The sequence below is a fragment of the Mugil cephalus genome, chromosome 22, assembly GCF_022458985.1.
Source record: "Mugil cephalus isolate CIBA_MC_2020 chromosome 22, CIBA_Mcephalus_1.1, whole genome shotgun sequence".
NCBI classification, from domain to species: domain Eukaryota; kingdom Metazoa; phylum Chordata; class Actinopteri; order Mugiliformes; family Mugilidae; genus Mugil; species Mugil cephalus.
In genome coordinates this window covers 7495404-7521697 of record NC_061791.1, presented here as the reverse complement: position 1 = coordinate 7521697, position 26294 = coordinate 7495404, and the positions used below count along the sequence as shown (strand labels likewise).

The 26294-nt window shown below is 42.7% G+C and overlaps 2 protein-coding genes across 6 annotated transcripts; one reads left to right on the top strand and one right to left on the bottom strand.

Moving 5' to 3' along the window:
* The first annotated feature begins 111 nt into the window (after window positions 1-111).
* cracr2ab (calcium release activated channel regulator 2Ab) lies at window positions 112-12192 on the top strand. 3 transcript variants are annotated; one of them, XM_047575367.1, is made up of 18 exons: window positions 112-298; window positions 882-1220; window positions 2167-2278; window positions 3827-4016; window positions 4104-4250; window positions 5020-5110; window positions 5375-5470; window positions 5788-5975; window positions 6063-6134; window positions 6238-6286; window positions 6383-6465; window positions 6797-7358; window positions 7449-7587; window positions 8020-8101; window positions 10587-10701; window positions 10862-10963; window positions 11068-11144; window positions 11245-12192. In XM_047575367.1, the coding sequence occupies exons 2-18, from the start codon at window positions 1071-1073 to the stop codon at window positions 11330-11332; spliced, it is 2343 nt and encodes a 780-aa protein (XP_047431323.1). In that variant the 5' UTR covers window positions 112-298; window positions 882-1070; the 3' UTR covers window positions 11333-12192. The 3 variants fall into 3 exon arrangements, with proteins under 3 accessions (XP_047431323.1, XP_047431322.1, XP_047431324.1); XM_047575366.1 differs by having other exon boundaries at window positions 6704-7358; XM_047575368.1 differs by lacking the exons at window positions 112-298; window positions 882-1220; window positions 2167-2278 and adding an exon at window positions 2850-3579 and having other exon boundaries at window positions 6704-7358.
* A 693-nt stretch (window positions 12193-12885) lies between these two features.
* On the bottom strand, window positions 12886-25147 carry LOC125000043 (protein arginine N-methyltransferase 8-B). 3 transcript variants are annotated; one of them, XM_047575372.1, is made up of 10 exons: window positions 24369-25147; window positions 23593-23784; window positions 22600-22755; window positions 21998-22061; window positions 20507-20649; window positions 20091-20178; window positions 18173-18288; window positions 15724-15874; window positions 14074-14195; window positions 12886-13667 (listed from the first exon to the last, which is right to left on the bottom strand). In XM_047575372.1, the coding sequence occupies exons 1-10, from the start codon at window positions 24435-24437 to the stop codon at window positions 13584-13586; spliced, it is 1185 nt and encodes a 394-aa protein (XP_047431328.1). In that variant the 5' UTR covers window positions 24438-25147; the 3' UTR covers window positions 12886-13583. The 3 variants fall into 3 exon arrangements, with proteins under 3 accessions (XP_047431328.1, XP_047431326.1, XP_047431329.1); XM_047575370.1 differs by having other exon boundaries at window positions 23593-23817; window positions 24369-25146; XM_047575373.1 differs by lacking the exon at window positions 23593-23784 and having other exon boundaries at window positions 24369-25145.
* Window positions 25148-26294: the final 1147 nt, after the last annotated feature.

Sequence of the window (26294 nt, the reverse complement as noted above, 5' to 3'; positions counted from 1 at the left end):
ACAAACACGTTGAAGGTGTTGGGGGTGGGGGGGTCTGCTGTCGTCACAGCTGCATAAAGCGGCGTAAACCCGTTGCATACGTGTAGCCTGCATAAAGAGTTCAATCCGCAGCCCATTGTGAAGCGGCGGGTGGACCCAGGCTGAAAAGCCTCGGGCCGCTTCCTCATGACATCACATGGTTGCAGAATGACTCGTCCAGCATTCATCTGTGAGGCAAGACTTCCTAAACACGGCGCGGCTGCCGCTCTGTTGACGCTGAGGGAGGACAAAAGGCTACGGTTTTGTGTTGACATAGAAGGTAAGACCTTTCCTTATCTTTCTGTTGCCTTCGGTGCACCTTGTAGAAGTGAGATCAAGGATCGGGGAAAATCTATTAATATTGCAAAGTCTTCTTGAAAAGTGGGCAAAAGCTCAGATGAGCTCATAGTCAATGAATGTATTTGTTTTAGTCATTTTTAATGATTTCATTTTCCGCAAACTAACAAAGAAACAACCTTTTCCTCAATGAAAGCACATCCGACACTTCAAGATCACACATCTACCATATCTTTCATATGTCATAAATCTTTTGACAAGGCAAACTTCAATTGAGCAAACAAAACCCTGCTTGAGGCACAAAGTTGGGGTGAACATCGCTGGGTGGAAAGGCTACTCTATACAGCCTTGAATTCATCTCTCAGTACTGGTCGCTGCAGTCTTGCAGGCATTACGCCGTCATGTGTTCAGTGTGGCAGGGTATTAAGATAATCCTTTACCCTGTGTTTACATACCTCTGTGAGACATTAGAAAAGGGAGGTACTGTGGCGCGAGTGTTGCTTTAACCTCTTGTGCAACTTCAGTATGAAGGTTAACCCCTGCATTTGTTCTGTTTGCATCCTTAGGACCCCATGATCAGTTTTGAGTGTTTGAAACCAAGTTTTCAGCCGACTCATCACCCGATGCTGCCTCCTGCCTTTGTCGTCATGCCGACCGTTAGGGCCCGGGAGAACAGGATGCGAGGCCAGTGAGGAGGACCTCGTCCACCGACTGCCACTGACACTGACACTCGCGGCGTCTCCCCGAACAGAGTCATGGAGGAAGAGGAGGGCAGGGTGAACGGGTTTGGGCTGAGCCCGGGGAGATCAGACTGGGGCCGCATCGCCCTGCTGGACAAGACCAAGGAGTTCTTCCAGACCTGCGACGTGGAGGGAAAAGGCTTCATCACCCGCACTGATATGAGGGTTAGAGGCTTTCACTTTTGTAGTCTTCAGGCTAGCCTGAAGCTATTATTTGATCTAATACTTTATCATCATATGTAACAACTTATTATGGAAAAGAGACAAAAAAAGACTATATTTCTGTGGCAAATCCCAACAGTTGTTCTGTATTTGTTCTAGGACATGGGTTTTTATTTATTTTTAAATCAGCAGACTAATCAGTTCATCATTAGTGCCAGTTTTATGTCATTAATATTTCATTAAAACAAGTGGAGAGGTTTGTTTTTCCTGGCCACATTCTTGTGCGTCTGCCTCCCCTTGTCCTTTCTGAAAACATACGCATGGTCTGTGAATGCATTAAGCCTCGGGTGAAGAGAACAATAGGTCATAAGGACTCGCTTTTACCTGCACCGCCATTCAGCGCCCCACTGGGCCGTAATAACGGTGAATAGCAAGCAGAAAACACTTAGCCTCACGGCTCTTGCTCGATTCTGTGATTTTTTTCCCCCCTCTCTTTTCTTCTTTTTTTTTTACTTTACATTAACATTGTTAAAGAAGCACTCCACCCACTCGGCACACTCGAGCAGCCGCAGAAGTGGAGCGGTAGCGCCTTTGATGGAAATGTTTCCGAGTGCAATTCGTCTCTCAGGCGTTTACATAATTTTCAAAAGCAGGAACAATGCACACAATCTCTAACTGTGTCTGAGCCTCGTTGTTAATCAGGTTGCAGTGAGCCTTTTCTGCATTGACGGTTTCAGAGATAAACGCTGTACAGTAAAGGAGCCACTTGGTACTCATTCAGCGCAAGTCGTCTTTGAGTTATAATAATACAGACATGAGAGATTTAAGGCTTATCATGTGACATGTATTTATTTAGCTACAAGTACATTGTGTCATACTTTCTAACTCAACCAGGCAGTTCAGCTCTTTGCAGCGGCTTTTTCAAGTGTTTGTGCGTTTCTCCTGGCAGAGGCTTCACAGAGAGCTGCCTCTGTCTGCAGAGGAGCTGGAGGATGTGTTTGACTCCCTGGATACCGACCGCACTGGTTACCTCACACTGGAGGCCTTCTCCTCTGGATTCAGTAGGTTTCCAGTCTTTAGGCTGTTTCCTTCATCTTGCTTTTAAATCCAGAGTCTATCTTTGACAGTTCTTTGTCAAACAGACAATATTTATTTAATAGATAATAATGCACGCTTTAGCCATATGTTTTGAATAGAAATCCTATAGCTGCCAACAGCTGGGCTATGTGATTTTAGCTAAACAAATGCCAAACTGACTGCAAGTGAATTAACAGGGGAATTATGTGCAAAAATGTATGTTTGATGGAGTATAAAGGAGTTGTAAAGTCACTAATTGACTCAGAAATCAGTTACAGTAGCTGAACATTAGCCACTATATGCTACTACTGTAGTCATACAAGGCCAGGTTGTGCTTTAGCTTGTTGTGATGTAGCTGAACATTAGCCACTATATGCTACTAGTCATACGAAGTCAAGTAATGACACATTTACACCACATGCACAGGAACAAGAAACTTTTGGAGTTAATTAAAGTAATACCATGGCAGGACCCAGGATCTAAATTAAGTTCTGGCAAAATCATTTTTTACCTCCAAAAAGTTCTTGCTAAGCGGGGGTAGTACTTTTCAAAAGTACAAGAACTTTGGGGTTGAAGTTTGCAGAGCTGAATGCTTGTGATTGGTCAAGTACTACCAGCATTTTGGACCTGTTGAACTTTAGCTTGTTATTTTGAATTGAAATCTTATATATGCCCACAGCTAGGCTATGTGCTTTTAGCTAAACAAATACCACACTGGTTGCAAGTGAATTAACAGCATAATTATGTGCAAAAATCCATGTATGATGAAGTAGAAAAGAATTTTAAAGTCACTAAGTAGCTGAACTAGTAGGCCAAGTATCACCACATATCCACCACATTAACTTAGACCAGCAACAAATAACCTTTGGAGTTAATCAGAGGAATACCATGAACCTAAATTAAGTTCTGGGGAAATTAGTTTTTAACCTCCAAAAAGTTTGGGGGTGAAGTTTGCAGAGCTGAATGTTTCTCATTGGTCTAGTACTCCTAGCATTTTGGGCCTGTTCTACTTGAGCTTGTTATTATTCTGGTGTTGACGGAATAACTTAGCCTCCTCCGTGCTTACTGCCAAAGACTATGCAGCAACAATAACGCCACTTACAGTGTCACTAGCTTAAATGGCGTTATTGTTGCTGCATAGTCTTCGGCATTACTGCCACCTACAGGACTGCAGTGGAGCAAGTTGTTGTAATGTCCCATGCAAAATATTAAAGGAACTAAAAGGAACAAATGTTTTAGTTCCTTGAAAAGAGTTCCCTGGACTGAAAGTTCCTGACACTGAAAGGTACATGTTCATTTGGTGGAAAAGTGGCTTAAGGCTAAAGTATGCATTTTATTTCTCATTAATTCAACCTTACATCTGTAAGCAGAACGTGTAGTTTCTTCTTTCAGAAGTTACATAGTCTCACTCTAAAATTATCCTCCTGCCACGGTCATGCATTATTTAGCAGCAGTTTTCCATTAGCTAAGCAGTAAAGATGCCAGAATGATGCCACCCATCTATGTTCCCACCACGGTTGGGTGTATTTCAGGTCAGTTCCTGCACGGTCGGAGATTCTCTGTGACTGATGACCAAAATCAGGCCCCCGGGTCTACCTGCAGGGCCAAGGAGGCCCTTTATCAGAGCCAGTGGGAAGCCAAGCTGTCAGCAGTTGAAGACGAGGAGGAGCGGCACTTCTGCATGCTGCTAGAAAGCCTGGGAGCCAGTAATGTATTTGAGGAGTGAGTGTAATCACTTTTATGATCCAGGAATCACATGGGGGGGATAATTTGATGATTTAATACCTCCTGTTTGGTACTTTTCCCCAGCCCGGGCGAGGTGCGCAGCCTTTGGGCGCAGCTCAGGCGAGATGAGCCTCACCTCCTGTCAAATTTTGAGGAGTTTCTGGCAAGGGTAACCCACCAAATCAAAGAAGCCCATCAGGAAAAGAAGGAGATGGAAAGTGCCCTCCAGAGGTGTGTGACGTTTCAGTCTTTCAACAGAATATGAAAGCAAAGCATTAACAAATTCACAAACTGTGTTTACTTAATGTTGAAGCAGTGAGTGTTTATCCCGGATTAAAAAGGCCACATTTCTCAATTGGTTCCCACGCTTAAAACATATAAGTCCACCACTTTATTTACCATAAAGCAACTATTCTTCTGTCTCATTAGCAGGCGTTGTGTGTCTTCATATTACCACCACATGCCATAAGTGTTTGCATGGATTTATCTGTAATTCTCTATAGACCAACGCATTTATCCGTGTCAAATGACCACTAATCTCTGGAGGCACACTGACATCTGACCATGTTCCAGTGAAACAAACGAATGCTCAGCCAAAAAGGAAATATATCTTCAGTATATTGTGCAGGGCAACATTTTTGATAATTACTGTGAATATGTAAAATTGCAGATGAACAAAAAATAAGCATCACCGGGATGCAGGTTCTCCCTGTGGCGCCGCCTGGTACTGTGTAACAGCTTGTTATTCCTTTAGACTTTACTAATTGGCTGTTGGGGTCTTAACAATTGTCAGAGGGAATGTAAATACCACCCGTCTGATAATGAAGCCCCACTGCTGTTTGTGTGCAAGTACTTACATGTACAGTAATTGCACATACGGAGAGAACAACACAACCATAAGCTCAGTCTAGACAACAATGTCACTGTGTTTGCAGATATTATATCGTGCTACGTGTCTTACGCGGATTCAACATTAACGAAACACCGCTCCTCGTTGCAGGAAGGCCGCGACGCACGACAGCGAGATCCGGTATTTGTACGAAGAGATGGAAGCACAGATCAAAAATGAGAAAGACAGGCTGATACTGAAGGTAACAGAAACTGAAACGTGGACACAAGAAAGAATGCAACAAGTGGTTTGGAGGCCAATCATGAAACTTCACTTTGGAAGGAACCACCACAGCAGATTAGGACTTGAATTGTAAAGAATTGTCATATAGTAAATTAAGTATTCAGATTCTTAACCAACTTTTACGTAAGTGGTCATGCAACCTCTCAGAATTAGTTGTTCAATCATATGATTCTCTTTAAACCAATGACCTTTATACCTTTTTTTTTTTCTTGCACTCATGCAGGACTCTGAGCGCCTTCAGTCTCGCAGCCACGACCTGGAGCACCAGTTGTCTTCTAAAGAGAAGGAGCTGGATCAGCTTTTCCAGAAGCAGAAACGAGTGAGTTCATACGTACAACTCGTTTGACACGACATGTGCTGCCGTATTTAAAACATTCTTGAGAAATCGTGCAAAATATAAATATAATAAATATTGTGCCGACAGATATAGCACAGAAAATGAGATAGAGTAGGAGATAGATCAATTATAGAGAGAAAAAAAAGGCCACATAACTGTGTAATAGAGGTATTAGATGTGTCATGGGGAGGAGATTTAAACACAAACAGCCCCGCGCCGGGTTCCCCGTAGATATACTCTAAGTACACTCGCCCCGGCATTAGTGCATTTTCCTTCCTGTGACTTTGATTCCTCTCCAGTTAGAGCTCCAGTGCCGTGAGCTGAGCAGCGAGAGGCAGGAGAGCCATGTGGAGAACGTCAAGCTGAAAATGACCAACGACGAGCTGTCCCGAGCGCTGGAGAGCACCAGCCAGGAGCTGGCGCTGGCCCAGGAGCAGCTGGCAATGCTGCAGGAGGAGGCCGCTCGGCTTCATCAGGAGAAAGAGATGTGGGTATACGCATGTGGGTAATTTATAGGAAATTAATCAAACGTGAAACGTTCACATGGGAGTTAATTGTCAGTTTATCTTTTCAGGGAAATGTACAGAATAACTGAAGGACTGCAGAGGGAGAAGCAAAGCCTCATGAAGCAGCTTGATCTCCTCAGGTATGATGACGAGCTCCCATGAGAACCCCGTTCAAATTTGGGCAGCAGTTGGATTTATTTGGGTTCTGGATCTTTCTTTATTTTTCTTCTAAACCTTTTCCAGAGAGATGAACAAACATTTGAAGGATGAGCGGGACATATGCTCTGGTGTCGTAAGTAGATTCTGTTTTATAACATCATCGAAGTCCATTGCGCCATTACCTGACTCATAGAAACTATGCCTAACATTTCCTCTTTGTCTAAACAAGCCTCGAACCTCACTCAGAAAGAAGCAGAAGCAGAGGACGGGCCTCGCAAACATATTCGACGACGCCAGCCAGCCGACAAAAAGGTGATTCACTCGTCACCCCCGTACTCTTTTGACTCACTCTTGTCAGATCGTGACTGATGTGAGGAAAAACAGAGGATATCTGATTATACACACTCTAAAAATGAACTAAAGTAGCTTTTTAGTTTAGCTGAGATGATCAGAAACCTTTGAGGGCTTGGGCCTCCAGATTTTTCTCCAGATTTTTTCCATCAAATGAATTGATCCGGTATATCCTCTGTTTCTCCTCTGTTCCCCCAAGAGCCCCACTGTTGGTGGATGGGTCCTACCAGTCTCTGGAGGCCTTGCCCATAGAGCACCTTCAAATCGTGTTTGTTGCTTCCTCCTCCTGTAGCGAAGACGACAACACCACTCCTTCGTCCAAACCAGCCGCATGTACGCAACGCCCTTCAGCGAAGAAGAACTTAGCCAACGGTTACGCCAACCCGGCTCAAACTAAAGCGTTCGACGTGAAGGCGAAGGCTAAAAAGTCGCCCGTTAAAACGGTAACCTCCAAGAGGGTGATGGGAAAAACCAGAGAAAGATCAAGGAAAGTTGAAAGTGAAAAGAAAGCCGGGGAAGAAGAGGACGGCCTGGATGCCCCGCCAGACGGATGGCCTCTCAGGCGAGTCATCTCCATCGAGGAGGACCACCTGCCGCACCTGCTTCAAGGTGGACCCCAGCCCTTACTGCACCAGCTCAGCGAGGAGGAGGACGGGGAGGATGAGGAGGAAGAAGTGGCAGCTCAGAGTGGCATTGAATCCAGTGTTGTCATGGCTGCTGACCTCCCGGCCTCCCTTCCACCATACAGTCAACTCTCAGTAGAAGCTCCTCCTGCAGGAAAATCGCGCTTTACCCGATCGAAGAAGACACCGCTGCCTTCAAGGGGACAACCTGTTGGGAAGGAGACCCAGCAAGTATGTTCACAGCTTTAAGGGTTGAAATATCTTTTAAATAAACACAAAAACCTGATATATTTCCTCTGCTATTTTCATGTTTTATGTTAGAAGGCAAAAGAAGGAGCATTGTTCGCCCCAGATCGTCTCTTCAAGGTGGTCCTGGTCGGAAACTCCAGCGTAGGCAAGACATCCCTGCTACGCTCCTTCTGTGAGGGCCGTTTCCACCCCTCCACCACTGCAACTGTGGGTGAGAAGAGAGTCGTTGTAGCTGCGCTGTACGGTGACGTTTCAGGGGCAGATCCGAACGGCGTGTATGTTTGATTGTTGATGCTAGCACAGGAGATCGGAGGGTGGACTTAGCATCACATGAAAGGGCTTCTGAAGTCACACTGCCTGTTTAAGAGCCCTGGCACACATTGTACATCAGATTATGTCACTTCTGATGAATTTTTCTCCTTCCTTTCATCTTTCCCAATCCTCATTATGTCTTTGTTGTCACCGCCTCCTCCCCTCCCCCATTTTCTCCTCAATTTAAGCAGTAACACATTCAGTCCCCCCGGTGGTCACTCATATCATTGCTCCTTTATCATGAAAGCAGAAATACAGTCAAAAATTTCTAAAATTTACCAGGTATTATTTAATTTAAGCTGTTAAACTACACAAACATGCTTCCAATCAGGTATTGACTACAGTGTGAAGACGTTAACCCTGGACAACATGCAGGTAGCCATGCAGCTTTGGGACACTGCAGGTCAAGAGAGGTGAGTAAAGATACAGAACTATTCAAATTATTCAAAAGAACTGGAGATAAAATACTTAAGAATAATGACATTCAATGACAATTCTGATACTGCAGGCAAAATAAAAATCTAAATACTTGTAAAATGAAATGAATAAAAAAATGTTAGAATTCCAGGAAAAAAGTCGCAAATTTGCTCTTTTTCTCTCAAATATTAGATGTTGAAGTCAAGAAAACACATAAAAATAAAAAAAAAGGTTTGAAAAAACAAAATTCTTTAACAAAAGTCAGAACTATTTTTTTTTCCTCAGAAATCTGACATTTGACGTTTTGACTTTTTTTTAAAATTGTCACAGTAAAGAATTCTTACATTCTGTTGTTTTCTCAATTTCTCAGAATTTTGACTTTATTTACAAGACAAAAATGAATATATAATATACTGTAGTCTTTGTGCTTTCCCTTGTGCAACACTGGGCATATTTCTACACACTCAAACATGATATCATGAGTGGATTTGAAGCACATATCATTTCTCAAGTACAACTTTAACCAAAATGATGGAGAGATTAAGTCGGGACCCCCTGTCTACTATATGTGCTCTTTATTAAACTCTTTCTAGTGCTATGTACAAATATACATTATTATTATCATTTTGCATTCAGTATTAAGCTATCACTTATCTGTTTACTAAAATATGTTAGATTCGTGTTTATGTACACTACCGGTCAAAAGTTTTAGAACACCCTAGTTTCTCCAGTTATTTATTGCAATTCAAGCCCAATGAATAGCTTGAAATGGTACAAAGGTAAGTACTGAACAGACAAAGGTTAAAAGAAAAAGGTTTGGTTACCTAAAACTGAAAAATAATGTACATTTCAGAATTATACAAAAAGGCCTTTTTCAGGGAACATGAAGTGGGTTAACAATTTAAAGCTGTTCTGCAGCAATGAAGGTTGAATCAGCCTTGAAAGCTGGTGCCACCAATTCCTACAGGTGTTCCAACTTTTCCTGATTACTTACAACCCCCTCTGTCTGCATAAAAGCAGTGTTGGAACGCACTGTGGTGCCAGACCCTCATGAGCATCAGGTGAACAGTATTGTATTGCAGAAAGTAGTGTATTTCTACAAAAATGCCAAGAAAAAGGCAATTAACAATGGAAGAGAGACAGACCATCATAACACTTAGAAATGTAGGTCTTTCCTACAGGGAAATTGCAAAGAAAGTCAAGGTGTAAGTGAGTACAGTTTCCTTCACCATCAAAAGGCACTCAGAAACTGGGGGAAACTTGACCAGGAAGTGGTCTGGCAGACCCAAAGCCACAATTTGATCAGAGGACAAGTGTCTGAGAGTTAACAGCTTGCGTGATAGGCGGCTCACAGGACAAAGGCTTCAAGCACAGCTTAATAGTAGTCGTAGTAAGCAAGTCTCAGTTTTTAAACTGTGAATAGAAGACTTCGAGCTGCAGGTTTGACAGGACGAGTTGCAGCAAGAAAGCCATTGTTAAAATGTCAGAATAAGACAAAGAGCCTCTCCTGGGCCACGAAACACTGCCATTGGACTACTGAAGACTGGAAGAAGGTATAATGGACCGATGAATCAAAATTTCAAATCTTCGGTTCATCACGCAGGATCTTTGTATGCCGTCGAGTGGGCGAGAGGATGATTTCACAGTGTGAGACACCAACTGTCAAACATAGAGGAGGATGTGGGATGGTCTGGGGCTGTTTTGCTGGATCCAGGGTCGGTGACTTGTACAGAGTGAGCGGCACCCTGAACCAAAACGGCCACCACAGCATTCTGCAGCGCCATGCAATACCCTCTGGTATTCGCCTAGCTCATCAGAGGTTCATCCTACAGCAAGATAATGACCCAAAACACTCCAAGTCCAAGCTATGCCAAAACTACTACGGTCTCCAGACTTAAACCCCATCGAGCTGGTTTGGGGTGAACTGGACAGAAGAGTGAAAGTCAAGCAACCTACAAGTGCCACACATTTATGGGAACTTCTGCAACAGACTTGGGAAGAACTTTCTGCAGAATATTTGATTTCTATTGTAGAAAGAATGCGAAGAGTGTGTTCAGCTGTTACATCTGCCAAAGGTGGCTACTTTGATGAGTTAAAGGTTTAGAAAAAATTTTGGTCTATAAATTGATTCCATGACTTTTTTTCAACTCAAATTGCTTATTTGTTCTTTGCTTTCGTTTCAGCATGCAATGACACAAACTGAATAATTTTCAGTAAAAATGGAAAATGTGTGGTGTTCTAAAACTTTTGTCTGGTAGTGTATATTTAAAGAAATTTAAATTTGTGGGGAAATTTAAACTATATATAATGTCCAAAGATTTTGCGACCCCCTCCCTGCAGTACTGTCGCGGATCCCCTGTTGAAGACCTATGATCTAAGGCAACAGATTATTTTGTTAAAACATATCTTTTTCAACACCTGCAGCAATAATGAGGAACACTTAAAAAAAGAAATATACTAATAGTGGTGTCATCAACACAGGTACCGTAGCATAACCAAGCAGTTCTTCCGCAAGGCCGACGGCGTGGTGGTGATGTACGACGTCACAGTGGAGGAGAGTTTCAAGGCTGTGCAGCCCTGGCTCACCAATGTCCAGGTCCGACACTTGACCCATGGGAACTCTTGACCTCTGAAGACCTTACTTGGTTTATTTATTGAGCTCTGACCCTTAGTTTTAAATTTTATGTAATACTTACTTAACATGTGCATATAATTAATAGTCTAACACTCATATGTATAAATCCTTCTACTCTCAGGAAGCAGCAGGTGAAGGGGTCCCCATTCTCCTGCTGGGCAACAAAATGGACATGGATGAGGACAGAGAGGTGTCATTTAAAGATGCTGAGCAACTGGCTTATGTAAGACTAAATTCTAGTTGATTTAAACAATATGGTTGTTTCAGGACTCTCAATTTAAGTTTAATTCTGACATTCCGAATTCTTTGTGTGCGTGTCCCACATAGGAAAACAAGGTGATGTTCTTTGAGGTCAGCGCCTACACAGGGAACAACGTGACGGAGTCCCTGACGCACCTGGCCAGGTAAGAGCGACAGGCTGTGGAACGCGGAGGCGGTCGGGCATGTGAGAATCTGCACCGCTAATGCTGTCAGGTCCTTGTCTTTGTTTCTGTCTTTCCTCAGAGTGTTAATGGAGCAGGAGGACAGGGTGAGAGACACCACAGTCATCCTCAGTGCTCAACCTGTCAAGAAGAAAGCCTGCTGCAAGTGAAGAAACCCTGACTGGAAAGGAAAAAAAAAAACAAGTTATCAATTTAATGATAAGCAGAATGTTTTTTGGACTGTGGACATTTACAGTGTTTGATGGCAAATGTAGAATCAGTATTAGATTTATGTAAACACTTATTTTGTCTTTATTTTGACCTGGAAAAGCAGCACATGCTTAGGGCGACATAAAGAACTCTACTTGAGTCCACATTATTTTGGATGGAAACCTGATTTCTTCCTCTTTTTTTTCCCCCTTTAGAAGCCAAACCATTATAGCTAGACCTTCAGATACTTTGATGATTTCTTCGTCTTTATGTGGCTATTCCTTGGCCACTGTCTCAGCTTCTTTCCATGCTTCCTGCCACCTTGACTGCCTTATAACCACTTGTACCTTTGAGAAAATAAATCTTTCTTCCTCTTTTTCCATCCTGTTTTTTTTCCTCTGTAGTATTTTCTACAACCAAACAACTTGTCGATCTCAAATGTTCTCGAGTTGAGACTTTTTGGTTTACATTTTTAGAAATGGAACTGGTGGAAGGTAAATTAATGGTGATAATCCCAACAGCCTCTATCTAACCTCCTGAGATCTGAGCTTTTGTTTGGTATGTATTTTTAATTTCTCCAAGGTATTTGGGTTTATTAGGACCTAAGAAGTATAAAAACTAAGCATCATCTTTGAACAGGAGGTAGCTTTTGGAAAATATGATGTCCTCATATGTGGACACGGGGATTATTTCACTGTATAATATAATAAAGTCACCAATATGTAACAAATTGTAAAACTGAACATGGCTGTACAAGGAGTTATAGCTATAGAATTTGTTCATATTAAAGTAGAAAAGCATAAATAAACAAGTTTCAACTGCAAAATTTGATGTGGTTTTGCACATTTTTGCACTTTTTTTCTGTAGAAACGCCCGCTATCATGTTTTTACACAGACTAGTATGTAGCTATGAGGACATCAAGTTTAAAAGAAGCAGAAGAAGCTGCCACAACCATAAAACTTGATGTCACCATACAAGGACATATGGTCTCAGGAGGCTAATGTCTTTCCTGCATTAGGTTACCACGTTGTTAACTAAAGTTTTCTAGCAGCTGCATTCCTGTGACTCAGGGCGGAAGTTATCACTTGAAATTGCTATATTAAAGCGGCAAAAAAAATCCACTTACGAGTTATAAATGCCACAAGAGGGCGCCATTCAAGTTTACTTTTCCTGTGAATGTGGGAAACGCAGAAGTTTGAAAGCAGAGTTAGATCAGGTATATATCTAAAACATCTCATGTCAGTGGGGATATTTTAGTTAGATACTACTAGCTTGTCTAAACTAAAAACAATGTTCTGCACCATTTCCTGTAAATAATGCTGTGTTTCCAAATCACAGTAGTGCTGTCTATGAGAATCTAAATAATAATCATCTGTATTATAGGTAGTTCAATAAAAAAGAGCAAAATCACAAATGTATCGTAACTTTTTCATAACTGAATGTTAGACGTCTAGTGTTCATTCGCTGTATTAAAAAAATGTAATTATAAATGAAAATCACATGACAAAAAACTGATTCTGTGACATTTTATTCTTCATTTCTGTTTTCACGTTCTTTTGCTCCTTTCTCTGAATTAACGTGACACATGACATATTGCTTCTCTGTTTGTTACAGTTCTGAGGCGCCGTTCACCTCTGGCTCCAAAGAGCAGCTGCTTCCCAATTGTTGCTAATTAAATAAATAAATAAATTACATTTCACATCTTTCTGAAATCAATGAACCGAAGAAAAAAAAACATGTCTCACATGCAGCTAGTAAATAATTAAATAAAACACTAGTAATTACTACACACTTATGCCATAAACAAATCACTAAAAGGAAAAATAGTTAATGACTGCGCTGTGACCCTTTCAGCCTCATACCCCAACAGGGTTGTTCAATTAGCACTCAACAATGTAAAGACTTAATACTATGTCACTTAAAAAATAATTCCCCGAATCTGGTGACAAATCGAGTTCACGTAGGATCTTACATTCTACGATGTGCCGGTCGCGTTGGAACATGTGGCGGCACTAGAGCTGATGGTTACTTCTCTATTTTGATGACATCACTGAGATGCTGGCTGGTTGGCATCCAATCAGATGCGTCGGTTTTTGCCCTCTCTGGCCGGCCGCAGTGCTCGTTGGAGAGCCTGTGCCCCCCCCGCCCCTCTCTAGTTGCGTCCTTCAAGGGGCTGAGGGTCGGTGCGCACCAGGGCCTTGTTCTCGATCCTAACGCATTTTGTAGTCGTGGGAAATGGCGGCCTCGCAGAGTTGCCCCTTGAAGTCGAGCTCGAGGGTGAACTCCAGGTCACGCTGATGGATGGATACGTTGAGAAATTAAAACAGGAAATGTCATTTTTGTTCTGGCCAGGCTTTTTACAGCAAAGTCCGCCTACCAGTATCTCTGAATTTTACGAATTAACACGTTTTATATTTTTAACCCAAAATTTAAAATTCAAAAACTACTATCCGCATTTTTCTTTTCTTTGGCATTTTTTTCCTCACTGTAACTTCCGTCAGGCTGCTATTTGTGCAGACTAAATCCTCTCACGAGTCTCTTCCCTAAATGTCACTTTAAGACTTAAAGTGACTTCACTTAAAGTTTAAGTGAAGTTGTTGATGCAGGACATACCTATAATGGAATATTTTTACACTTGAATACCTGAATAGTTCCTCCGCGACAGTTTAAACGTAAACTGTAGAAGATTTTGAGTCTTACCACATTCTTCTCATTGGGTCTGACAGCGACGCTGCCGAAGATCTCCTCTCCCTTCTTGACAGTTAAGTAGTCCTCTAAATAAAACACTGTCTGCTTCCAGTGCGTGCTGGGTGCATCTGGAGCTGCAGATAAGACAGGTAGAGGTGAAGGGAAAAAGAGAGAAGAAGCCAGGAGAAAAAAAAAATAAGAGGTGAGTTAAAAGATTTACAGAGGAGTTCAGATGGCCGCTAAACTGCTTTGGGCGTATCAACGTGGAAGAAATTTTAACGGCAAAGTGGCAGAGGGTGGTACGCCCGGTGGGAGAACCACAGAGGCAGATAGGAGAGAACTCCCACGGTGATGCTCAGCCTCAGGCCCAGCAGACGCAGCCAAACATAGAACCTCCTCTACACAACATTACGTAAGCGGCGGATGCACGAATGTATTAACATAAGCTTACATAAGAGCTCGGCTGCTCTCTCTGTAATAGGTGTTCTGAAGCCCACGTTTGAAAGTGCTTGGTGATTGCGTTGGTGCAAACGCTGGTTTGGCTCGTGTGAGACCAGCAGAGTGTAGCCAAGAGCTAAGAGGGTGAAATGCAAGGATTTCTCTTCAAAACACACCAATTTATGTGGTGGACAGTGTTTCACCTACAATTATACAGGAGCCCTCCTGAAAGTCAAGTTCCTTAATTACATTTATATCACCAAATCACAAAAGAATTCATTTCAGGTCACTCTTCCTATAAAACACATCTCAACCTCGTTCCTTTAATAAATAATGAGGTTAATGATCTAATTTAAACGAATTTGTTTCATTTCATTTTCCGTGTATCTCCGCTTCTTCTCCTCCGCTCTCTGTTTTGTGATGGACGGAGCTCCGCACCGATGTACACACAAACAAACTGGTGAACACACACCTACAGCCAAAATATTTTGTGTGCTGCTATGGAACAGTAGGCTAAACCATTAGCCTGTTGTCTGCTAACTGGTACAGCGTTACTACGTCTGTGTGTAAGAATCTCTGTTAACATATTGTAGAATTTAGTGGATTAAGAGGATCCTAACTTTGCTGATCTCTGCTATTTATTTTGATTTCTGATTATAATGTGTGAACCTATAAGCTTTGTTTATAAGAGTTGTGGTGGTAGGTGCATTTTATAGGTGAAATTGGGGTATCTTCTCCTCCTTTTTGTTAGTTACTTAGGACTTTTGTTTGTTGATTTTAGCTTTGAGAAGTTTGATAGTCAGGTCTCGTTTTGTTATATGTGGTCCAGTCTTTCCCCAACGTGTATGCTTCAAGCAGTTTTCAGTTCATTTTATTTTGGTATTGAGATAAACCCATTGGGCACAATTGCTTTTATCAGATGTAATGTAAGTTTTGAGCACACTAACATGCTTACATATTAAAATTCCCTCAGTTTCCAAAACTATTATTGTATCTACTCTTCTACATTGTTCTACAGGAGTACATTTTAAAAGGGATTTGTTACAGGGAGCTTAGAAGATATTTTATTCTATGAATTAAAGTGAGTAAATACTAATACTGTTTATTAGTTTCTATCGGAAGTGTGGTTCCATTTGTATGAGACTGGAGGTGATAATTTTGGAGACGAAAAAACAAAACACACTGTAAAAAATTCTAATCGGAAAAAGACTGTCCCAGCCTCACCGGTGGAGAAGCCAGTCTTCTTGTGACATTTGGTGAACTCTATGTTAAAATAAGTGACCAGCGCGTGGACGTAATCATTACGCTGGATCTGCAGACAGAAGGCCGAGGTGAAGGACAGGTCCTCTGGCTTCACGGTGTAGATGTCCACTTCCTGGAAAAAAATAAGATAAAAGTAACGCTTCTGTCGCCGTGCTTTATTTCGCAAAGCTGATATTTTATTCATGTTTTACACTTTGGACGCTGGAACAGAGGCGTGCTGGTGTACAATCACGGACACAAGTTGTCACCGCCGCTTGTGATGTATATGTCGATTCCTCTTGATTATTCACCACGATTATTGGGCATGCGTGAGCGTGTGAAAGCCCACAGGTTGATTCACGGCTGGCGAACGGAGCCTGCTCGCAGTACACATGCTGTGTGGGTGTCCTCCCTCCAGTCTACAAGAGAGAGAGGCTGTGTGCATGCATGTGTGTGTGTGCATGCATGTGTGTGTGTGTGTGTGTGTGTGATATCAAGCACTGGCTTATGGCTGCAACCACAGATTTAAGTATGACTTTTTGTTACCAGCTTGACAACCCAGCGAGTCTAAAATAGAAGAGGAGCTGGTGTGTTTCTGCTCTGCATGTAGATGATGCCGCATTAAAAAGGAGGGATTTTACACTGCAACCTGTTCATCTCGCTAACCGATCGCCGGGCCGTGTGGCGTCACCACGACAGATTGTGATTTAACACCTCTGTCCTTTCCAATTATATCAGACCAGTTTCACATACAGCGATTTGTAGGAGGAGAGGGTGGGGAAAAAAAAAAAAAAAAAGACGCTGGGGGGATTTTGCAGTTTTAGGTGGTTTGAACTAAGGCGGGGTGAGGTGGCCGGCAGCGAGGGGGAAAAGAGAAGGATGAGCCCCCGAACGCAGACATGTGACAGAGTGAGAATTAATTTTCAGACGAGCGTGTCAGTAACTAACGAGCGAGCGGGCGGGCCCTCCATCCTCACACATAAATCACCTTCCCGAGCAGAAAGGGAGGGCCGCCGCTTATCGTTTCGTTCCCACTGGTGACTCAGTGACATTTCGCCATCGCACGGAGGGAGAGACGGAGTGAGGCCTCCCCGTTCGGAGTGGTTGAGGCGTGACATTGAGAATGTGACCGACGACGATGAAAGGCGAGAGGCGATTAAGGAGAAGAGACAGGGACGAGAATATGAGATAAGAGGGGGGAAAAAAAGAGGGATGGAGATACTCGTCGTGGAAAGGGACATGATAAAAAGCAGAGAAAGGAATGAAAAGAAAGGCAAACGTGAAAGGGACAGACCAAAAAAAAAAAGCTATCTCTGAATGCTGTCGTCCTCTTTTCAAGCAGCTCTTGTGTGTTCAAGAGCGGAAAAAGATCTGGAGACTATTACACCGCTGTTAAGCGCTGAAAAATAATCTCAGTCAACAGGGAATGTTCAGCAAAACTGATATGAAAAAGCTACTGGCAATAAAGGTCGACTGGGACGTTGCTTCACGTCGCCTTCTGGCGTGTACGTTCTGCTAAGAGCTAGAGTGGCTAGGCAGCAAGGAGGGGTGTCAAACATATGGTCCGTCGGACAAAACCAGCCCACCAGAAGGTCCAATCTGGCCCGCGTGATGAATTTGCAAATTACAACAGACATTAACCCTTTAATACCTAAACATCCACCTGTGGATAAAAAAAAGAAGCTTGAATTACTGTAATTCACTGATGGACATGGAAACATGGAAGTTGTGTTTTCTGAAAAATAAAAGAAAAAGTTGACATTACGGTAATGATGAGACCCAGGAAGAGAGAGTTGTTTGGAGGAATTTGTTGGTAAAAACTAAGTTAGTTATACCCTCGAGATGTCATGAAGGTCTTCCAGACAAAAGCACAACTCTCCATTGTGAGTTACGGTAATTCAGATACAGCGTGCTGTAACGGATTGCCAGAGATCCGTTCGGTTTTAAAAGGGTTAACTGTAATTTCTCAATAAATTTGGCATCTATTCCTAATTTCTCCACTAGTGTTGTTTTAGTAAGAGTTGAGTTATTTATCGGTTATTATGTTGTTGGTCCCTGAACTAAAATGAGTTTGACACCCCTGATCTCAAATTTAAACCCTCTAGATGACCAGGTTTTCCAGGAGATTGATCATAGAGATTTTTCTTACAGACTTTTTTTGCTACCAGTTGGTCGTGAAAATGGCGCCAGTGATGAGGTTGTGTTTTCCCGCCTTTCTTGCAATATGTGACGAATCAATTAAATATGAAGGACAAACCCTCTCGGATGTCCTCCCTGACTTAAAGCCACCCCAGCTACAGACTGTTTACACATTTTCGAACCACCCGATCTCAAACCAGCATTTTTGGAGACGGCGTCTACCCCCAAGCCAGCAGGCTACTGGACGTAAAAGTGTTTTAAGGCGTGAAACAATAAGGACATACAGACTAACCTTCAGGAGGCAGGCGTTTGTCACCACCTGTTTGGGATCCACCACGTCCACCAGCGGCTCTTTGATGGCCACATTCCGAATGCAACTCATGTCGAACCCGTACACGTTCTCCCACCCTGCGCAGACAAAAACGCAAACCATGCACGCGCCATGTCTTTTTTTTTTCCCTCTGATTTTCACATCTTGAATTTCCGTGCACTTGCAAAACCACTGTTCTCTCTGTCGCTGCCAAGCTGTCAGCACAGAAAAGGGTAGCAGAGAAAATAAAACAGAGCGCTTTAACACAGCCAGGGAGACTCACGCTGTCTTTCTGACTATCCAGGCCCTTCATGGAGAAAGACAAGACCTCCCGAAAATAACCCCTGGCCGCCTCCACTGTGTCTGGCAACCTTTTTTTATTTTTTTTTATTATTACTTCAAGCCGAAAACACCCCAAACAAGGCCTTCCTCCCTCCCTCCCCCACTCTCTCTGTCCATCCACTCCACCTAGCTTTGTCAGGAGTCCAAGGTGGAATGTGCCACCGACGCACAGAAACTAAAAATAAGAGTGTGAGGGTTTGGGTAGACTGAATTCTTTTGGGATTTGTGTGAAAGAATGTACTTCTATGTGCATGCGTAGATGTAATAAAGCAGAAAAGGCCACCTGTGCAGTAGAAGGAAACTCGGCAGCAGGTACTGACCCAGATTCGAAGCCGCAAATGTGAATGGCGCCTTTTAATATTGGCACCTTGATCTGGATCACAAGGTTAAGCTCAGCTCTCCAGCTGTGTTAGTTGTTTGAACACGGGGAGTGAGTGTTGAGCCGCGGAGGTACCGTAGAGTAAAGGTAACACGGTGGTTTCATCATTTTGATACTACTTTTTAAGTTTTCATGCTTCAGTTCTAAGTAGTTTTTATTAGGTTACGCTCTACGTCAGTGATGTTAGCAAATGTTTAGCTAGCGTACCTAGCCACTTCAAACATCTACATATTATTAATATTCCAAACTTTACAGGTTATTTTCCTGAAGAAACCATAGATTTGAAGTCAAATCAAGAGGTGACAAGCCCATGACTTTTGTATTAATGATTCCTCATTGTCCCTGACACACACCAGCTGTCATTAGCTTACAAATGGCATACAAAGCATTTTTGGACTGCAGGAACCTTTTCTCTTTAACTCTTAGAAGTTAGGGTAGGATATTGTCCAGCATAAGAGGAACCTTTAGTGAAAAAAGTGCATCACGATCTAAACATCAAGAGTACATCGATTAACTGGCTACTTGTTAACAAGTGTGAAACGTTAGCACCGCATGCTAAACAGCAGCTGTTAACCTTAAAAAAATTGGACTACTTGCCTGTATTTCTGGGGTTTTATATCACACTGAGCTACTCTAAGTGATGCTGCCATAGCTTTTACTTCAGTGATCCTATTAAAAACACAGAGAATGTCTCGTTCTCGGGGGAGCTACCCGTTGGTGCCAAAGTGCCAATTAAAGAAATAAAGTCGTAATAATTTGCTTATAGAGAAGAAGTCACTTAAGTCTGCAGCTAAAGCATCTTTTAGCATGTTGTTTGTTTGTTTTTTGCCCCATGCGTACTCTGTTTGATTCAGTCTCAGATAAAGCTAGCAGCTAAAATGAGTGCGAAAACTGCTTGGCAACAAAGACGTACCTGCTAATTGGCAATAAGATGTTCCATTAGCAGTTGGTGGAGACCAAAATTAAGCTAAAACAAGTGAGAATACTAAGATTTACATGAATATGGGGGGTTCCGCTGCCCCCAAGTGGCCAAAGTACTAATGCGCTACTGTTTATGAACTTTATAAACTATAACACAGAATTAAAAAGTGATTACGAAGCGGATCTATATTTTTTTTTTAGTGTGGATTTTGCTTGTACTAGAGACAGAGACACAAGAAGATGAGCTGAATTACTTACAATGAATCTTGAAGTCCTTGTACTGCCTGTCTTCAATGGCTACCACATAGAGAGCCGCTCTGTCAGGGAACATCAGACCTCCAGGTTTCTGAAAACAAGAGACAGTTCAGCTATCTAATTCACACACACACGCACACGCAAAGGCCATCCGTCTCCTTTATTGTTCACACACCTGGCATGTAATATAAGATCACATGTGCCGAGTTTAAAGCCTGGTGAGGTTAAGAAACCAGATCATTCATGTATGACCTTAGCATCTGGGCCGCAGACACATAAAAGTGCGAGTACAGTAAATCCTCTACTTCATCACTGTCTGCTCTGTTTATACGTAAAAAGCCTTATTTGTCCAGGCAGTCACACACACGCACACACGTAAATCCCAGCCTAACTCCACAAGCCTAAATCCACAATCTTACCAGCCATTTGTCCCTTGCAAAGATGACCGTGTTGAGCATGGACTCGTAGAAGAGGCAGTAGCCCATCCACTCCGAGATGATGATGTCCACCTTCTCCACGGGCAGCTCCACCTCCTCCACCTTGCCCTTGAAGATGGTAATGACTGCAGCGTGGACAGCCATAAAACAGCAGGCGACAAATTACTTCACAGCGTCTTCATCACATTAATGCAAATCAGACAACAGCTAATCCATTCTCAGATGACATCGCTCACATGCCCCGGGATTGGCGTAAAATTAATGCAGCTTAATTAATGAATCGTGCCTTACTTTTTTATGCATGCATCCTCGCATTGTTTGTGGCTTTGATGCGTAATTTCGGGACACAAAGCTTTCAAAGTAAAAGTTCTTGTACTAAAATAAACTGTACTTTACCTGTAAGTGGGTAGAGTTAAGTTAAAATACTGCATTTATTTATTTAGGTTTTGGAAGCAAATACGCTTTTAAGGGAAAACTCTGTTATAAGCTCTGCAAGTTTTTTGAACAGTCCCAGTTATGAAAGCTTAAACCTGAAGTCCTTTTCAGGCCAACTACGGTAGATCAGACCCATGCTATTTATGCTATAGAATTATTTATATTGCTAAACAAAGAGGAAACTAATCAAAAATATATATATAGTCTTTGTGCAAGTGATAGAAATAAATGAATGTTGGTCAGTTATGAAGCCACCAGAGTCCATTGACAGAAACTGTCATTTTACTTCACAGACAACAAAGTTGGTTGTTTGTCTACCACTGTATGACTTTACTTTATGATCGATCAACAGGTCAGTTTGGATCTGAACTAACATTTTACCATGCCAAAATCACAAAATAACACAATTTTGTTGACACATTGCGGCAGTAATAGTCCCTTGGTCGGTGTTGTAAAATAGCTGCCTATAGCTGCTACCTGGCTTCTAGGAATCTGCACCATCCCTTTAATCTTTACCGCATTTAACTGGATATCAGATCACTCCCCGTTTCAGCTCAAAGCAAACTAGCACTGCGTGGAATCTGCTTGGATATTTAATATTATCTCCAGTCATTATGCCATGAATTATCATGTCCTACTGAGATCATCAGCTAAACGGCTGAAACATAAATATAGAAGAAGAAATTAAAACCAGCTTAATGTCAAATGAGCAGGTTACGAAACGCGCCATCTGTTGCCGGTCCTCCATCTGTGAAGTTCAGGGTGGCATTTTACAATGGTAATCAGCCCCACGGAGGGAATTCTGATTGATGGCAAAGATTGTGGTTATTCGACATCAGAGGCGAGCCGCCACTTAACCGCCGGGGCCGTGACTAACATTGTCAAGTGTGAAGGTAATGATGGAAATATGCAGATTTTCCACGCTACCTCTAACCCACGAGTCTTTGGCAGTGCACTGACTTTAAGACACACACACACACACACATATGTATATATATATATATAAACTGTATCTAGCACTAATGGAAAACCACTTACCATTGTGTAGGTGATTGGACTTGATGATCTTCTCTGAATATTCAGAAATGCTTGAACATTCGATCTGAGGGTGAGAGGGGGAAACCGCACATCACGTTGAAATGTTACTGAACTTGAAACTGTGAAGTATTCGTTGCAATATTTAGAACTGACTTATTATTTCCTACATTATAGGTGTGTCTGACCAGTCATGACCCCTAGTGTAATGGTGAAAGGATGGATCCAATCAAACCCTGCTAATCCATCTAAACACTAATGTCCCTTGTGGTGCACCTCAGATCTAATACTGAGTCTATTACCGTAAATAGACCATACATCACTGTTGGAAATATGTCTAATAACCTGGCTTACAGGCCTCCTCTTAAGATGTCTCTTGCAGATGGTGTGTGAGATATCACCAGTTTCTGGACCACACCAGCCCCTACGATATTAATGTGTTATCTCAAGAAGAAAAAGGCCACGCATGAGAGCTAATGAGACAGCAGAGCCAGATATGATTTTTAATTTGAACAATCGAACCGGGACGCAGCTGCCCTCTCACATAAAGCTTTGAATGAAAAGCAATGAGAGTTTGTTTTTGCGCGGCGGAGGGTGCACCTCACCCCGTAGACGTGCTTGGCGCCGGCATTGGCAGCGAACATGGAAAGGATCCCCGTGCCGCTGCCGACGTCCAGGACGATTTTATCTTTGAACACGTGCTTGTTGTGGTACATGGCGTTCCGGTAGGTCAGCGTCCTCACCTCGTCTTTCAGCATCTCCTGCGCGAGAGACAAAAGAGGCAAATCATCACACAGGAACTAAAGAGCAGCTCCATTCATAGACAGGCACAAAGGAATACATAATAATCTTATGTAATGGATGTAATGATTCATTGTGCTAAAAGTTGCTTGTGAATACATATTTTCTTTTTAACATTTAATGAGGCAGAGGAGGCCGTATTTAGGCCAGAAGGCTCGGTGACAGCGGCAGAGCTCCTTGAAATAGACAGGAGTACAACGCAGAGCCTTCGGGGACTGCCTGATATCCATCTCCCCGAGCCCAGTCACACACCCCGCTTTCCTTCTTTTATTGCTTCACGCTCTTCTCTAATCAGGACGCCCTCTTTGTCTGCGAGCAGACAAAAAAGCTGACCCACATGCTAAATATGGACACTATTTAAAAAGGTCTATATGTCCCTAAACTTTTCCACCACCTTGCCTTCACGCATCAAGGTCATTAGTTAGGCTATGGCTCTGGTAGGTCACTGCGTATGGACTACTGGAGCATACATTTGCGATAACATCGTATCTTTCTACTATCACTCTTAAAACTTGTTTGGTAGTTGATTTGGGCGAAAAAAAACATTCTTCTGTTAAACTGGACATTTGTGTTTTAAAGTTGATTTCCAGATCTAGCTTGGCTGAAGGGTTAGGAAAAGATACCAATACCAGGATGACATTCAGAATCACAATGAGGCTCTTTTTTTTTTTTTTTTGACATATCCTGCTTCCAGAGAGTCAGACCAACAGGGTGGAAACTCCTTGGCACGGCTGTCAGCATGCATCTGGCGTCCCTCTTACTCTAATCACACCGAGCTGTCAGCCTGTCCTGCCTACCTCATGGATGCCAAAGTGGGCATAAGAGTCGAAGTAGTAGTCCCGTGATGTCATTTCCTCAGGGCTGATGAACTTGGCGATCTTGCCTCGGCCGGGACAGGTGGCCAGGGCTGCTACATGAGGCGTGTGGGGGACGCAGGGCACGTGGTGGGTAGTAGGCACTGGTTTGGGCAGGGGGGAGGGCTGGGCAGACTGAGAGAAGGGGGACATGACAGGCTGCTGCCGCTGTTAAGCATGGAGAGGGGGACAGTTTGCAGCAGAATTTAGACACGGTGAATAATAATGCACAATAAATTACAGCTTTTGAGTGAGTGGATGTGCCTTTCTGTTAATACGTGGATTATAGAGTAATAATTAAATGCAAGCCAAGAGGCGGGCAAATGACAAGCTGGAGGGGGGAAATGGGCTCGCTACTAACACGGGGATGAGGCTGAGATGCTGCACACTCAGGGAAGAGCCAGCGAAAGGTGCAGTTCCGTTTCAGCACCAGGGACAGCGGACACAATCTCCACGCGCCCATGCATGCACGTATCATTTAACACAAATGCAAATCTTCATGCATTCGCTCGAATCCTGCAGCTGCATGCTCAGATCAGCCCGAAATTCTGCAGGACGCTGCACTTTTTCTCCCCCTCCCGTGCAACATTAACTCTAGCGCGAGACAAATAAAGACATGCATGATATTCAAGTCATATACGTTGCCACCGTGAGAGTAACCACACTGATAGTGTCCCGGTTCCGCTAGTACCGGGCGCAGGACATCGCAAGGTCCCTACCTCCGAGCTGTCCGCCTCCGCCATCTTCCGCCGTAGCAGCAAACAACGCGACGAATGCCTCAGTCCCATGAGAGCCGACGAGATTTAGGCTGCAACTCTTTTTTTTTTTTTTTTTTTTTTTCCCGAGATCCTTACAGAAAATAAAATAACACTAAGCTAAATAATATATACATACAGTGGGGAACAAGCGAAAGTCATACTAAGAATCACAGTTTCGAGCAAATTAGGTTTAAATCCATTCCCCCAGAAAAGTTGTTAAGTGGACTAACGCGAGGTGAAACGTTCGGTTATCCATACTATAAACGTGATACAGGTTGCTATAGTGGGAGGACTCGCTGTGCCAGGGAAGTCTATTGGCTGGAGAGCGTACGCTGCGACTGGAAGGTTGTAGGTTTGATGCCAAGCAGGAGTCAATCTGTCCATTAACACCCGCGCAACGCTTAGGTTTCTGGGTAAGAAGAGAGGTGTCACCCACGACCAAATAATAAAAAATAAGGCATCCAGTTGTCTTTCCAACTTCACCCCAAAAATGGTCCTTTCTCTCCCAGCTTTTTTGTTTTGTTTTGTTTTGTTTTTTCACTCCGGCACAATTCCCATCTCCGTTTTACGCCGAGGAAAGTCCTTCATCCCAGCTCGGAAGAAAGTTAGAGAGGTCTCGATTCAAACTGCGAGTGCGCAAAACACGCGTACCGTTACGCACGAACCCTGCCGATGACATTCCGCGAACGGTGTCACAAAGAAGAATACGTCCGTACTTCAAGAAGACGGAATGCCTTCTTACACCAACAGAAGAAGAGCCCACGCTCTCAGGAGAGCAGCGAGCTCGTCAGACGCTTGCTTTACATAACACAGTTGTTTCATTTTGTGTTGGGGGGGGGATCTACCTACTGGCAATATATCTTTATATCCAATGTTAAATAAATCATGTTAAGCGTTTCTTACTTTTCACTGTGACACAACTAATAGTAGTAATAATAATAATAAGAAGAAGAAGAATTTAATGAAACGATACAATATCTTAGAATAGAGGTCAGCCTATCAGAATTAAGGACTAAGCGTTTCGGAATTATCTGGAGCAAGTAGCGAACCAATGAGCTTCAGGGTGACTCTATGGTCACGTTCTAATAGTTAATATTGTTAATTAAAATTGCTATTTATTTATTTCATTTTTCCCCCCACCAGAAAGCAATTTGTGGCAGGCTACGGTATCTTCAGGGAGACATGTTGAGTCCAATTAAAAATGCAAAATGAAAAACTGAAAAAGGAACAAAACTAACGTAGATTAGCAGAGGACAAGAAGTCGCTGATGTACGAAACGTTGTGCGGGGCAGATTAATATTCTACCACAGACACGGTATGGGAAATGTGAAAGTCGCGTTAATGTAATGACAAATGGCACATTGTTGGTTAAAAAGAATCAGCTCAAACGTGGGCTCAAACAGGACAGTTTTTATGCGGTGATGGACAGAGGACAGAGGAGTTAAATCAGCTCTCAGCAAATTCTGTGACACGCCTCATAATTACATTAATTGAGTTAAAAATATGACATGACAAGAAATTAAAAAAAAAGGCAAAAAAAGACGTAACATTATCACCCTCACATCATTTATAACACTCAAAACGATCAAACCTTTCTGCTAACTTTAAAGCTGCAGTTCAGCAGATTTGTCTCCCCCTTCTGGCCATCAGAGTAATTACACAAATGCTGCGTGTGATGTATGATGCCCACAGTCTACAGTTGCCACCTTGGTTTCAGTGCTCTCCAATGAATTGGAGAATTCTTAGAAGAGTAGTTACATTTGTAACTCTGGTTTCTCTGATAGTTGCAGTAGCATTCTTTGCCTCAACAGTTGCTCCCTCCACAGCTCTGGTAAACAGTCCTTACTTTTTGACATAACACGTCACTACAAGTGAGATTGTAAACTC